The sequence below is a fragment of the Mus caroli genome, unplaced genomic scaffold, assembly GCF_978045245.1.
Source record: "Mus caroli unplaced genomic scaffold, Mus_caroli_1 scaffold_14, whole genome shotgun sequence".
Classification (NCBI taxonomy): Eukaryota; Metazoa; Chordata; class Mammalia; order Rodentia; family Muridae; genus Mus; species Mus caroli.
In genome coordinates, this window is record NW_028227269.1 from 74,696,305 (window position 1) to 74,712,727 (window position 16,423).

General features: G+C 43.0%; 1 protein-coding gene across 1 annotated transcript in view; it reads right to left on the reverse strand.

Annotated features, from left to right (window-relative positions):
- Window positions 1-2,390: 2,390 nt before the first annotated feature.
- LOC110306936 (coiled-coil domain-containing protein 170-like) overlaps window positions 2,391-16,423 on the reverse strand; it is a 42,710-nt gene continuing 28,677 nt past the window's right edge. The window contains exons 7-10 of the mRNA XM_021179105.2: window positions 15,736-15,918; window positions 10,485-10,691; window positions 7,772-7,990; window positions 2,391-2,632 (exon numbers count right to left, since the gene is read on the reverse strand). Of these exons, the coding sequence (XP_021034764.1) occupies window positions 2,474-2,632; window positions 7,772-7,990; window positions 10,485-10,691; window positions 15,736-15,918 (768 nt within the window). The 3' untranslated portion in view covers window positions 2,391-2,473. The remainder of the gene's footprint in view (window positions 2,633-7,771; window positions 7,991-10,484; window positions 10,692-15,735; window positions 15,919-16,423) is intronic.

Sequence of the window (16,423 nt, forward strand, 5' to 3'; positions counted from 1 at the left end):
GGCTCAAGCCGCACTGTTGGGATCTTCAGGACCTCATGTTTTGTAGCACCCCGAAAGCAAATTCTGAACAGGAAGGTGGCCCTGGTATGACCTCCTGCTATGACCGCCAAAGAACAGAGGCAGAATACAATATGTCTCAGGGCTGTGCCTTCTAGCTTAGGTGCTTCTGGTACCACAAGATCCTGTAATTACAGAAAGTGTTTTGTCAGAGTAATTGAAGCTGCCCACAACCCCATCATTAGAACTCAGAGATCCAAGTCACATTTATTATCTTGAGATAATGTTAAGATTCTAAGCAGCTCCAACCTTGAACCAAGCTGTTCGTTCTGCAAGAACTAAGCAGTCATATAAATCGTACTACCTGATCCAGAGCTTTTTGTACCTTTGTCTCCCTCTGCTGTTTGATTCGGGACACTGCAGTCCTCTCTGATTCTTTTATTCGCGAGAAAGGGCTGACTGTGGAAAGACCTAAGGCTTCTGTGCTTTGGAGCCAGCTTTCTGTCTTTTGTTTGGGTTGTAGCTGGCAGCATGTGTACTGATCTCAGGCAGCCTGCAGCGCAAGCAGTCAGGAGACCTGGTCTAGCTATCCTGTGTCCTGTGTAGACAAGGGGGATGTGGGGAAGCGAGCACAGAAAGGCTCCTTTGGGCATAGATACCCACATCAGCTCACTGTCTGCCAAACAAAAAACAAACAAAAAACAAAAAAACAAAACAAAACAAAACAAAAACCTACCTCACAGGCAGTTGCACTCCAGGGTCCCCTGTCTATCTCTAGGCTCAGTGAATCCGACCCTGGCGCTGCCCAAGTCCCAGCTCTGGGCTGGGGTGCAGCCCCTGGCTGTAGCTGTCTGCCTGGGGCTTGAGGTCAGAGCCTCTCTGGAGCTCTCTGTAGTCGCCTCGGACAGAGTCAACTTTCAATCCACACACTGCTGCAGCCTTAGATGGATGCCCCAGCCATTTATTCGGGGGGGGGGGTGGCGGGGGCGGGGCAATGAACTTTTCTCTCAGGTTAGTCAATAAATGCTGCAGTGAGCTTTCATAATTACACTAAAGAAAGATAGAGGCGGGCTGGTGAGATGGCTCAGTGGGTAAGAGCACCCGACTGCTCTTCCAAAGGTCCGAGGTTCAAATCCCAGCAACCACATGGTGGCTCACAACCATCCGTAACGAGATCTGGCGCCCTTTTCTGGAGTGTCTGCAGTGTGCTTACATATAATAAAAAAAAAAAAAAAAAGAAAGATAGAGGCTTGGGACACCTTTGTGTTCAAGGAAACCTTCAGTTCTAAGGATGAAGCCACAGGTGTGCACACGATAAGGCAAGCCCATGTAGAACCTGTTGTTTGAACTTAGAATGAGCTTACAGAAGGAAACACTGCTTTGAACTTGTTCTTGATACCTTTCTGAAAACTCCCTTTTTATGGAACATTTTATCTATAAAGTAATTCTTTCTTACATAGAGAACTTTTTGTCTAAAACGCTATAAAAAGGCTGATAGCAATAAAGAAAGGTGGTGTAGCTATTTTCCACTTCACCCAGAGTGTGTGTGTGTGTGTGTGTGTGTGTGAGTGTGTGTGTATGTGTTCTCTGTGTGACTTCCTTCCCTTTTCTCTTTTCTTTTTTCTTTTCTTTTCTTTTTCCTTTTCTTTCTTTTCTTTTCTTTTTTCTTTTCTTTTCTTTCTGGTTCAAAAAGAGTTAACGAGCTCTGAGCCTCTCAGAGGCTTCTAGCTGACTTGCCAGAGAAAGGAGCAGCAGCAAGAAATCCTTCTTTGTAATTTCCCAGTGTTTATTTAAGCATTAAGAGGCAAGTTTGTTTGTTTGTTTGTTTGTTTTGGGTTTTTTTTTTTAGTGCTTGTGGAAGGCACAGAACAATAACAAAGAGTTAAGATTCCCCCAGAGTTTATTTAAGCACAAAGTGTTAAGTTTCCCCAGTGCTTCTTTAAGCACAGAGAGTTGAAGAGAAAAGAAGCCAGCAGTTCTCAGCCACAGAATAAGTACAAGAGTGTTAAGTTTCCAGAGCCATCAGCTTCCAGCCCCCAGTAGAGTCAGGGAGAATGACAAGGCTGGAGACCATCAGGCTTTTGGCTTCTATCAACTCTGATCCACGTCAGCTCCAATCTCCAAAAGGCCAGGGCCGGGCCCCAGGCACTAAAGAGGATTGTTTATCCAATAAATCACTCATTCAAGGCATGGGCTATTGACTATAATGATAAATATTACAGCTAATTATATGTTTATGGTTCATATCCTGCATGAATGCAGTCAGCAAAAGTAATTAGATAAATGTCGTATATCTCAAGTGACAATACAGACTAAGCCAGAAATAATAGAAAGATCATCCCAAAGTGGAGCAAACTCCAAGCACAGGAGAGAAGAGATTTTCAGTTGAAACGTTGCAATTTTATTCACAATGTAGCTAGATTCTGGGTGCTGTAGGAAACAGCTGTATATAACCGCATATAGAGGTAGAACTTGCTCACTTGGCCTGACCAGGCTCACAGTGAGAAGCCATCTTTGATCTTTTAGAAATTTCATAAATTTGGACGACAAGCTTCAGCTGATTAAGGACATCCTTGTCTGCTGTTTTCATGTTAAATCCCAGCATCTTCATGATGGCTTCCCGGAAGTCAGCAAGCTGTAAAGAACCACCACACAGATCAGTATGTGACTGCTGAGCCGCCCACTCATCATGTACGATGCAATTAGTGTACTCTGCAATTCAGCTTTACGAAACATTTCCTTAATGCAATATGTCTTAGGGGTAGTAAAGGGTCCTGCTGTGCAGCTAAGCTAGCCTTGAACCCACCTTCTTCCTCCCAGTCTCCCAAGCACTGCAGTTACAACCAGGCTTCACGCCATGTGGTATTTTCAAGGTAGAAAAATCGTTTCTATTTACAAGAATTCTTTAAAATTTCCTGTGCATTTTTACCTTTTTCTCATTTTTCCCAATTTTATTACTACTTATTATATTTTGCTCATAATGTAATTACTTTTTTTTACATTTATTTGTACATACATACATGCATGTGGAGGTCAGAGGCCATCGTATTTATTTATTTAATTGTATTTGAGTACAATGTAGCTGTCTTCAGACACACCAGAAGAGGGCATCAGATCCCATTACAGATGGCTGTAAGCCATCATGTGGTTGCTGGTAATTGAACTCAGGACCCTGGAAGACCAGTCAGTGCTCTTAATGACTGAGCCATCTCTCCAGCCCCCAGAGGACATCTTTCAGAAGTCAGTTCTCGCCTTCTACCATGTGTCTCCCCAGGATTGAACACAGGTTGGCAGGGTTAATAGCAAGCAAGCATCTTTACCCACTGAGCCATCTTGCCAGCATATTTTTTGTAGCCATACTTTTTGTGTTCTGTTGCTCAGTTTAGCCTTATAATTCCTGGGCTGGAGGGACTCATGAACCTCAGTCTCCCAAACTGGGAACTGTCAGCATGTGCTACTGGGTTAACAAACTGCCTTTTGAGCTACTAATTTGTTTAATGATAATGGCCATCCTCAAAGCACATTTCTCAATCCATCCAAAGCCAAAGAGATCAACAAGGACAGCAAATAAGAAAATAGCCACAAAGCTAACAGAAAACTACAGCTTACACCATGCCCATGAGGGGGGTATTATGGATATCCCAAGCCAGCAGAGGCAGCACTAGAGGGCCTTAAACTTGACACCCACTGGTGTGGAACACAGTCACAATGCCAAGAACAAGCCTGAGAGCCGCAGGATCAGCACACTGACCTGTGGGGAATGAAAAGATATGAGACCCCAGTAATAGTGACTCTAGAAGACAGAGTTTCTGAGGGGAGGCTGCAGAGTGCTTGCAAGGGAGAGGCAGCTAGCAGAAAAGAGGAACGATGGAACTAAGGGATTATATAAAAAAGAGTATTACAGAAGGAAATGTCATATACACCCTCCGCCTCCAAATAAAGACTTGTCAAGAAACCACTTGCCCCTGTAATACCAGCCACAGTTCAAGGTCTGCCTGGGCTACAGAAGGAGTTCAAGGCCAGCTCTGACAACTGAGTGAGACCCTGCCTCAGGAGAGAAAGTTTAAGGACTGGGTTCAGAGGTCAGAGGCAGTGAGCTTTCCTAGAATCTGCAAGGCTCCCTGCAGATACCTCAAAAACCAGAAAAGTAAAGAGCACCCTTGCTTTAACAACAGAAGAGGCCAGTGCTCAGCTGGAATAACCACATATCTTAGTGGAAACGTGGAAGGTGCTCTAAACGAGAAATGTGGAGAGAGCTGGGCAACTGCAAGGGTTTGAATGTGAATGGGGGTAGAGAGGCTGCTCAGTGCTTAAGAGCACATATTCCTCTTCTAGAGGACCAGAGTTCAAGTCCGAGCATACATGCCAGGGCCTGAGTTCAATTCCCAGCAGCCACATGATGGCTCACAATCATCTGTGATGGATAAGTGACTCTGGCCTCAGCGAGAGTACCACACATGCATGGTGTATGCTCACACAGACATACACGTGATTAAGAATAAAGTAAATCCTTTGAAAATATAAAGTGATAGACAACGGTAAGTTATATGGAACTGCTTTAGGACAGAAATGGAAAGACAGCACCATCTAACCTGTTCTGGTGATAAAATGCATCCCAATACAAACACATACACATACATGTACACACAAGTACACACACGCATACATATATACACATGCATATGTGCACACACATATACGCATGCATGCATGGGCACACACACAACACCATGGACCATGATAGCCATGTTCAGATGCAGCACTTTGGCAGAATGAAATTATCAATTAAGAATTTTCAGACACGGAGAGGATATTTTAAGATGGAAGTGTATTTGGAATAGAGTTGGCTAAAGACTATGACCAAGGGGTCTCTTGAATAGGGACGGCCGAAACCAAGAAATAGCTGCAGGAAATCGCCTCAGAGATGAAGCGTGAAAGAGCATGCCCAAGGAGGAGAGATGTGACTGACGGTCCTGAGGGGACATGCGGGAGCAAAAGCAAGCTAGAAAACACACGTGCAGAAAAGAGAAAATGCCAGCACGGCTACCTGCCAGTGTATCCTACAGCAGTGGCTCAATTTCTAATTACTTAAGCAATTACTATAGAAATACAACATATACTTAATCACCCCCACACTATCACGAGGCCCCTTGGGTTTGACCCCCAGTACTACCAAAATATTTATATGTTTTGCTTTATAAATAAAGTGATGTTAATAGAAACTCTCAGAAAAAAAAAAAAGCCATACCTATGTTAAACATTGTATACAAGGCTGACTGTTGCAGGTGCAGAGACAAATTATCCTAGCTGTCTTGTTCTCTCCAGTAACATTTACTGTCCATTGTTATGTGACTATTAGGGAAGCTCTTTTAGAATGTACAACAGGCCCCTTGCTCCCACCAAGGCAGAGGCTAAGAATGGCATCAAGTAGCATCTGAGACAGAAAGCAGTGATTTCCGACTTCACTGTACAACATGCCTACCTGAAACAAACACGTGCCTGCGGTACAACCACTTGAAGCTTACCCCTGACTCAGGGATAAATGAGACTCAGACTATGGTTATTTTATTTGGCTTTGACAATTACGGAGGGACCACCCCTAATCTACTTTTCTAACTGCCGGCCTGGCCACCTCCCCATTGGGGTACCCCAGATGCTTGCTGTTTCTCCTGACCACGTGCTCACGGTCCATCTCCCCTCATGGCAGCTTCCTCTCTCCTCCCCTCGTTCTTCCTCCTTCTCCTCTCTGGTCTCCTACTTCTCTGCTTCTCCACTCCCAACCAGGTAACTCAAAACCCACCTATCCCCCTCCAGGGATTGGCTGTAACCAATTTTACTTAGCCAATAGTTTTAAATCAAGGAATAAGGTTTGCACAGCAAAAGCTTGTAAACTTGAGAAGTCACTCTATGGTTATCTGGACCTCTGGGTATAGACTTTAGCATTACAATATATAGCAACAGAACAAACAAACAAACAGAACAAACAAACAAACTGAGATGGCTCAGTGCTCAGAGTTCAGGCTGCTCTTGGTTGCAAGCACCCATATGGCAATTCACAACACCTGTGACTCCAGTTCCAGGGGATCTGACACCTTCTGGCCTCCTCAGGCATCAGGCACACATGTGGTATGCAGAATAAGTGCATGCAAAACACTCATTAGATAGATAGATAGATAGATAGATAGATAGATAGATAGATAGATAGATAGATAGGCAGGCTGCAGGGACGAATCAGTGGTTAAGAGCCCTATCCATCTCCTCTTCCAGAGGACCCAGGTTCAATTCCCAATACCCACACGATCTGTAGCTCTAGTTGCAGAGGCTCTAATACCCACTTCTGGGCTCCAAAAGCAACAGGTACATACACACATGGTGTATGTGTGTACATGCAGGCAAAACACACACACATAGGAAAATTAATAAAATATAATGTTTAAAAAGGTCTTTTCAGGCAAGTGGCACATGCCTTTTGTTGGCATTTTGTCTAAGCTCGACCTCACAGTAACCTGGCAACAGCCAGGTGTGCTTGACTCACTATAAAAGGGCTGCTTGCCCCCTCCTCTTTCTTTTGCCCTCCTGCTCTTGCTCTCCCTCCTTCTCCCCATTCCCCTCCCCCCTCTCTCTCTCCACATGCTCATGCCCGGCCTCTCCTCCTCTCTCTCTCTCTCCTCTCTCTCTCTCCTCTCTCTCTCTCTCCTCTCTCTCCTCTCTCTCTCTCTCTCTCTCTCTCTCTCTCTGCCTTTACTACCCTCTCAACTCCCCTCCCCATGCCCTGAATAAACTCTACTCTATTCTATACTGTCATGTGGCTGGAGCCTCAGGAGGAAGGGATGCCTCAGCAAGGGCCCACAGAGGCACCCTCTTCCCCCACACTTGACTGCACATCCACCAAACATATTTCCTCTCTCCTTATCTCTTTATAAAACACAATACCTTTAATCCCAACACTTGGGAGACAGAAGCAGGAAGATCTCTGTGAGGTCAGGGCTAGCCTTGTCTATATAGAGAGCTGAGGCCAACTAATATTATATAGTGAGACACTGTCTCAAAACAAACAGTAAATAAATAATAACAATAAATGTGTCTTTGATTTATAATGTTCTTTGTTCTGTTACTATAAAAACTTCATGAAACTGCTAGCACATGGGAACATGGTATTTGGGGTAGGCTAAGCCATGGTCACTTGTGTCTGCCTTCAGAATATGTTGTGTCTCTTATCCCCTTTGAGGTGACAGCCATGGGTTTTATCTCAAAACAGAAAATCTAGGCATGTTTGGGTGTGCTAGCCCAAGGACTGTGATATAGAACATAAAACACGGTTTCTTATCTGACATGCTTCGACCATCCTAGTTAGAGATTGTGTACCCAAACCTAAGCTAAAATAAGCATATATCCCGGCCCCTAGCCATATTGTATTAACATGGAGACACACTTGACCCAACCTGGGGTTATGGCTCCTGTCACAGACCCTAAACATAAAACTACATGCTTCTCAGTGGCCATGTTTCCTGTCACATGGGAAAAACAGCTGCTATTGAAACGGACAAGCTGTCTCACAGACACGAAGAAGAGAAGGAAAAAGGCCTTGTCAGATATTAAGTGCTGTTGCTGGTGTACGAGGACACATCTACCCTTCCGAGAGGCTCAGTAGTTCAAACCATCTATAATGCCATTAGCTAATAAATCCTTTATTGTCAAAGTTAGGTGAAGTCTAAATTGAGGTAAGTGTTGATCACGTCAATGAAATTAGTTTTTAGCTTCATAAGAAAGAGACCTCTTGCTCTCGTCCTGAGAGCTCTTTCAGCACAGCCTTGACTGTGGAAGGGTCCGGAAGGCTCTGGGCTGGGGTCTGGTGGGCCCTCTCCTTTTCTGGTCTTGCTTCCTGCTCCGCAGGATCTGATGGGGTTTTCAAGTTGTCTGTTTTGGCTGCTGTCTTCTCTTTCAAGGTTTCAACTTTTGTTACGGATTGCCTGAGCCTCTCAATTGTTTTGTCCTGTGTAAGGATAAAAGGTAAGGGGAAGAAAATGTGCTTAGATTTTCTGGAAATAACAGACATGACAAGTCATTTTTCTTTGTTTTGAGGCAGGGTCTCACTGTGTAGCACTGACTGGTCTGGAACTTGGTAATGTGGACCAGGATGGCCTTGAATTTCTAGAGGTCCTCAGCCCTCTGTCTCTGAGTGACAGGATTAAATAGTTGTAATATAACTCCTGGCTCACATGACTTAAACACAAAACAAAACACGGGAACCAGGAGGTGGTGCCTTTAATCCCAGCACCCAGGAAGCACAGGCATGCAGATCTCTGTGAGTTCAAGGCCAGCCTGGTCTACAGAGCAAGTTCCAGGACAGCTACCACTAGTAGAGAAACTTTGTCTTAAATACAAACAAACAAAAGCAAGACAGACATCCCCCCCCCCCAAATACCAAACAAACAAACAGAAAAAAAAGACTCAATCTAGGGTTGGAGAGATGGCTCAGCAGTTAAAAGCACTGCCTGCTCTTCCAGAAGACTGGGGTTCAATTCCCAAGCAAGCACATGGCAGCTCACAACTGTCCATAACTCTAAGATCAGAAGCCCTCACACAGATACACAGGCAGGCAAAACACCAATATACATAAAATAAAATAAATTACTTTTAAAAAATACATAGGAAAAAAACCTCATCAGTTTCTGAGTTAAAAGAATATTTCTTCATTATAGTATTCATTAATAACCTATCTTATCCTAGCAATTCTCTATCCTAGACATATAGAATTTAAAGAGGCTTCGCACATTTTCTGTGTTCTCAATGATATTATACTCTACATTAAATATCAAAACCGAAAGTAACTGATTTTGCAGTAGAGAAATATTGATGAACGGCACACTAGTTGGCCAATTATTTAGTGCATGTTTGACTTTAGATGCAACTAACACTAAAACAGTATATAGCGCAAGAGGCTAGAAGGCTGAAAACAGAAAAAAAGAGAATTAATTAAAATAATCTTTTGACCCAACAAAATACTATAGTAAAAGCCAAGTGTGCATACTTGTGACCTCAGCAATTTATAGGCTGAGGCAGGGGGATCGGGAGTTCCAGACCAGCCTGAGCTATTGGGTGAGCTCCTCTCTCAAACACTTCATTAAACCAAGAGAAGGAGCTGGAGAGAGAGCACAGCCCTTGGGAGTGCTCACCTCTCTTGCAAATGACCTGGGTTTGGTTCCTCTAACCCACATTACAGAGCTCACACCCTCCTCTAACTCTGGTTCCAAGGGATCTTGGAATGCCCTCTTCTGGCCTCTGTGGGCATTTGGGTGCATATAGCCAACAAAGTCATGTAGGTGCATGCCCATAAAATAAAAATACGTATAAATAAACCTTTAAAACCTAAAACAGAGAGCTAATGGTTCATAGTCCTGACAGTTTGACTACTAGTTACTTTTAAGAAGTAGTGAGCTACGCTTGGGCTTCAATAGGAAAAACAACATTTTATCTGGTAGCTTCACAGATGCCCAATTTATGATCACTTAACAGCGGTTCTGAACCTGTGGGTCATGACCCCCATGGGGGTCAAATGATGCTTTCTCAGGTGATGTTATTACAGTTATGAAGTAGCAATGAAAATAATTTTATGGTTGGGGTCACCACAGCATGAAGAACTGTGTTGGAAGGGACGAGAACCCCTGTCTTATAGGCTTTAATATTATTTTACATGTATGCAAAATCACTATAAGAGTATAGATTTTAGACATTCCTAGTGTGTATATGCATGTGTGTGTGTGTATTCATGTGTGTGCATGCATGTGTGCATGCATATGTGTGTGCATTCACGTATCTGTGTGTGTGTGTATGACACAATAAGTGACCTAGAAGAAATGAAGGTGTTCAAAGGAGACACTGTGTCTCTCAATCTGACTGAGACTATCCCAACAACAGTTCCAAAGTAATGGAAATTTCCACAGAAATCTCATGCTGAGAGAAGGAAAGGTCACCAACCAGAGGGCAGACCTGTCTCCTAGGAGGAAAGGTTATAGAATTCTAACAGCCTGTCAGATTAGTGAGACAGAGACCCAGACAATGATGGGTCTCCTCAAGTGCGGAGGACCACGCCTTGACCAGGAATGTGCACATTAAATATGCATATTTAAACTCCATTTAAACTGTGATCTCACTTCAAGACCCCAAAGATGGACTTGGGGTGAGGGCAGTCACTAGATCTCTTTGTCCTTCTTCGTGATGTGGCCAAACTGAGTAAGTCTTCTAGCTTTCCACTCTTAGTTTCCCTCTTTTAACTCAACACGATTAACCTGGATCTTTTCCACCATAATAGTCCCTTTCGCCTACCCTGGTCCCTCAAGAGCGCCCCCACTTTATTCTGCAAACCACACTTTATAATGAACTAACCAAGTAGGAAGTGTAAGAGCTCACGGGGAGACACAGGTGAAAACAGAAGGACCCCAAAGCTCGGGCGGGTGCGCATTTGAAATCCCAGCCCCTGCACTTACTTTAAGGACATTTATTCTCGTCAGTTGAGTCTTCATGTTTTTGTTTGACAATTTCAAATCACTAAGCTGCTTCTGAAGTCTCTGGATTTTCTCCTCCATCCTTGGGGCTGCAGCCATCTCGGAATTCTGCTCAATACCCAATAACATCTCTAACTTTTTGAACTTGCTGTGTTTATCTATGTGGGCAGTCCGGGTCCTGGAGTTTTCCTTTGAGAAATTAACAGTATTGAAATTGAAAACTGTGCTTTAAGATGTTGTTCTGGGTGAGGCCTAATGATAATTGCATAGGTAAAGTATCTGCCAGCATAAATATAAACTAATAAAATAATCAGGAAAATCAAATGTGCTAGCATAGATGTGTCCATCTTTTCTGGGAAAGTATTAACATATGTTAAGGATTTGGATAAAGATTCACATACATCTTGATACTCTTCATAATTTGTAATAGAAAAAATAGAAATTGTGTAAATGTCATACGAGAATATTTAAAATATGCATAATATATATGTATATATATTCCCTACAAGTTATTTTTAAAATATCTATTAAACATAAATAATAGAGATATAGCTAAATAAAAAATATATAAAAGAAACTGTGCTTATTTTAATTATGTTAAGATATTCAGAGAATACCAAGTTGTGGTGGCACATGCCTTTAATCCCAGTACTCTGGAAGCAGAGGCAGGCAGATCTCTCTGAATTTGAGGCTAGCCTGGTCTACATAGTAAGTTCCAGGACAGCCAAGGTTACCCAGAAAACCCTGTCTCAAAAAAAAAAAAAAAAACATAGCTACAAATAGAAACTCTGTCTCAAAAGTATGTGTGTGATATATACAAATGTATACATAGAAGAAAATCAAAAGAAACTATTTCCATAAAATACTGGTTGTCTCAGGAATTTATTGGTGTCTTGGACGTAGGTTTGTTAGACAGGAGCTCATGTATTCATTCCTGGCTGGCCCAGAACTCACCATCAGGATAGCCCTGAACTTCTGAGCCTCCAGCCTCTGCCTCAGCGTGTTGGAATTGCAGGCATGTGCCACCATGCCTGGTTGATGTGTTGCTGGAGATGGAACCCAGGGCTTCCTTTATGCTAAGCAAGCACATTACCCCCTGAGCTTCTCAGTCCATGTGTTTATATTTTTATTAATTATATACCACCTTACTGGAGTGTCACATCGAGACCAATAGTTTTCTTTCTTGGTATTCTGAGAATGTTGGCTATTTTAGATCTGACTTTGACTCATTATATTGTTCATAATAATGTATTTCTTGTAGATGCCCTCTTCTCCCTCATCTTTTTCTCCCCTCTTCTCCTCTCCCCTTTCCTCTTCTCTCCTCTTTGCCCTCTCCCCATCCCTACTGTGGAGGAAATCAAACTAAGGTGTGTGTGTGTGTGTGTGTGTGTGTGTGTGTGTTTTAAAGACTTTTTTCATTTATATGAGTACACTGGAGCTGTCTTCAGACACACCAGAAAAGGGCATTGGATCCCATTACAGGTGATTGTGAGCCACCATGTGGTTGTTGGGAATTGAACTCAGGACCTCTGGAAGAGCAAGCAGCCAGTGCTCTTAACCACTGAGTCATCTGTCCATCCCCCAAAACCAGGGTTTTTAAACATGCAGTGCACATGTTCTACTGCTGAGGTCCACCAAGAGTCCCTAGATGTGTAGATGTATTGCCTCTAGATGACAAAATATCCTTTTATAGTTTCTTTCTCTATTTACACAAATTGTCTTAGTTACTGTTCTATCGTTGCAGAGAGACTTCATGATCAAGACAACTTGTGAAAGAAAGCATTTAGTTGGCACTTCCTGATAGTTTCAGAGGGTCAGTTATGACCATTATGGTGGGGAGCATGGCAGCAGGCAGGCACTTCATCAGAACAGTAGCTAAGAGCTTCTATCTTATTCACGAGCTGAAGGCAGAGAGAGACAGGGTCTAGGCCCAGTGACAAACCTCCTCCCATAATCCTAATCCTTCCCAAAACAGTTCTACACACAACTAGGAAATAATCATTCAAATATATGCACCCATGAGGGCCATTCTCATTCAAACCACTATACAAATATTGCATATTTTCACCTTCCATAAGTGGTTTGCCTAGCTGTCTATTTTATCTTCCTAAAGAACAGTTTACTAGTTTATTTTGACATATATATTACAGATAATTAGAACATAATAGACTACAATATAATGTCATTATGATTTTTATATGCCTGAGGGAAAAAAATGTCACCAGGCTCAATTGGTTGTGATGTTCACTTACTGCGGAGGTAAGGCATCAATCACAACATCTCTGAAAGATGCCTAAGTAATTGGCTCCTGGGAGGACAGAGGCAGAAAAAAGGATGGGATGATTATCACTGTTTTCCTGAGACCTTTTAAAGGGATGGAGAAAAGGATTGCTATTTGCGTTTTCTTAAAATTTAATAAATGGTTTAAATGTCTTGCATAGGCATGAATCATTATTGTTCAAGAGCAGATGTAGAAGGTTTGCTCTGAGAAGGCTAGGCTGACTCCATGACAGACTTAAAAATGGCAGATGAGAAGACAAGGTGTTTACAAGAACTGGGCAAGATCAGGCAAGTCCAGGCCTCAGAGGCTGCCCTGCCACCTGGCCTGAGGCAAGGACAATGGGGTCAGCAGCAGTTTCCAGACTTCCTCAGCTACTTCCTTGGGAACAGTTTCTAGACCTCCCCAGCAACAGTTTCCAGACCCCACTGCCTGGTAACGGTTCTGGAAAGTCCCTAACATGGAGCAAGATGAAGGTCACCTACCCTGGAATTCCCCTAATGTGCTTTAAATCTGGCCTGTGAGCTCACTTAGTTGTCTCTCTATCTTGGTAATGAGAGACCCCAGCATGCTGGACTTCTGCAGAATAAAACACTTTTTGCGTTTATATACTATTTGAGTCTGGGGTATCATTGTTCCTCAAGCTTAAATGTCATTTCAGAGTGAAGCATGACTCTGGTGGCATGGTGGCACATGCCTCTAATGGCTGCAGAGGCAGGCAGATGTCTGAGTAAGAGACCAGCTTGGTATGTGTATCAAATTGCAGGGCTACATAGTGAAGCCCTGTCTCAAAAACAAAAACAAATGTCACTTCATAATATGGAGGGGTTTGTTAGATTTACTTAATCTTCTATGTATGAGTACTTTGCTTGTATTCATGAATGTGCCTAGTACCTGAGAAGGCCAGAATAGGGCAGTGGATCCCCTAAAACTGTTGTTCCAGATAGTTATGAGCCATGATGTGGGTTTCAGGAATCAAACCCAAGTCTTCTGCGAGAGCAACAGTGATCTAAATTGTTGAGCTATCTCTCCAGACCCAGTGAAAGAGAGTTTGTTTGTTTGTTTGTTTGTTTGGTTGGTTGGTTGGTTGGTTTAGAAAAAAAAAACTCTTCAAGCAACAAAACAAACCCAAACAAACAAACAAACAAGCAAAAAAACCTGAATGGTCCCAGCTCTTGGGAGGCAAAGGTGGGTAGATCTCTGTGAGACCAAGTTGGTAGCAAGTTCCAGATCAGCCAAGGTCACATGATAAGATTCTGATTCCTGGCATGCCAAGGGAAAACAGCTAAAACACACACTGACAGACAGGCTCAGACCAACTTAGCCAACAGTAAGTGATCAAGAGAGATTGCACTCTGAGCCATTATCATTCTAGAATTGTGTGGCGTAGGTTAGCACACGGCACATAATTCAATGAACAATGTTGCTCTCCCTTTCTTCCTTCCTTCCTTCCTTCCTCCCTCCCTCCCTCCCTCCCTCCCTCCCTCCCTCCTTCCATTCCTTCCTTCCTTCCTTCCTTCCTTCCTTCCTTCCTTCCTTCCTTCCTTCCTTCCTTCTCTCTTTTCTCCCTTTCGCTATGCATGCGCTTTCTCTCCTTCCCTTCCCCTTCCCCCTGTCTCTCTCCCCATAGGGACATCCCTAGCCCTAGTTCCTTAGGACCAGTGACCTCTCCCACCATCAGTTTCCCAATAAACCTGCATGTATATACTCTAATCTGTTGTGAATTGACTCATTTCACCAGCTTATAAATAACTTTTTAAAAAAGGCTAAAAACAAAAAAAACCAAAAAAACCCCGGAAACGCCTGGAAATAAACTGTAGCCATTCCCATTCTTCCTGTTTGTCTCTTCCCTCACAGATACATAGAAGCAGGAGGCAGAGGTCAGTGGTTTACACAGGAATGAGTGAGGAATATCTTCAGTGCCCCCTCAGATACCCATCAAGTCTACTTTTCACAATACCTTGAATTCCACCACTAGGGCATTCATTTGAGTGTCTTTCCTGATCATCGTCATTTAAAAGTGAATCCAGAGATGTATTAGCCAGGGGAGTTGGTACACATCTCTAATCACAGCTAGACTATGAAGACAGAGGCAGGGGGATATAAATATAATGTCATCCTAGTCTACCTTGAGAGCTTCAGTCTAGCTTGGGTTGTGTTATATTGTTAAACATCTGTCTAAAAACAAAACAAAAAACCTATTAAAAATGAGATTCATATTAACAAGTGCCATCATAAAGCTTATCAAATATATGCACAATAGAGAAAAAGAGAGGAAAGAAGAGAGGATTTTTAAAGAAAAACATAAGCAATAAGGATTTGAAGCAGATTCCCCTTTGGCCATTCTCAAAAACATGTGTAAGTCAGATGTGGTTTGCACCTGTGATCCCAGTGCTTAGGAGGCTGAGGTAGGGATGCTAAGAGTTTGAGTACATCCAGGACTATACAGTTACATGCTAACACACACACACACACCATACACACACATACACACACACACACACACACACACACACCATACACATACATCATACACACACACACACCATACACACACACCATACACAAACACCATACACATACCACACACACACACCATACACACACACACACACACCACATCATACACACACATACCATACATACACACATACACACCATACACACACACACCATACACACACACCACATCATACACACACCATACACACACACACACGCCATACACACACCACATCATACACACACATATACCATACACACACACATACCATACATACACACCATACACACACACACACCATACACACAAACACCATACACACCACACACACACACACACACGAAATATATAACTAGTACAAGCAGCTTTAGTAATGTTAAAGCTATTGAGAACACAACCCAAAATGTGATCCTTCTCAGAGAAACATGCGGCCTTTGGGAAGAATCTCTTACTTTCTTCCTGCCCACATCTAAGTTCCTCAGAGAGCAGCTGGCAGCAACCTTTCCTTCCAGGGATCCCAAGGGTCTTCTCTGTTCCGTGTAATTTTCTTCAGTCTGGGCTTCTTCATAAAGGTGGTAGAGCTGCTTAAGCCTCTTGGTGAGCGTCTGGATTTCCTGCTGCAGGGCTTCAGCTTTCTGCAATACATGACATTGAGTAAATGCTTCCCAATGTGTCATTCACGCGCCCCTCACCATCACTGGGTAGATGAGTAGAGCTGACATGTACTTTTTAATTGTGTGTGTGGGTGTTTGCCTACATGTATGTCTGTATACCACCATCACATACATGCCCAGTATCCAAGGAGACCAGAAGAGGCATCTGATCCCTTGGAATTGGAGTTACAGATAGTTGTAAACTACTATGTGGGTGCTAGAAATCGAAACTGGGTCCCCTGCAAGAGCAGAAAGTGCTCTTAATCACTGAGCCATCTCTAGCATTGGCTGTTTAGATTTTTGAGACAGCAGCTTGTTCTGTTAGCTAGGATAGTCCTTGAACTCACAGCATTTCTCCTGCCTCAGCTTCCCAAATACTAGTTTGTTGGAAGCTATTAAGACAACTCTTAATCTCTGAATTGGGCCTCTCCCCCCCCCCCCCGAGAAGAAAAGGGGGTCAAAAGCTGGCCACCGACGCACCGCTCCA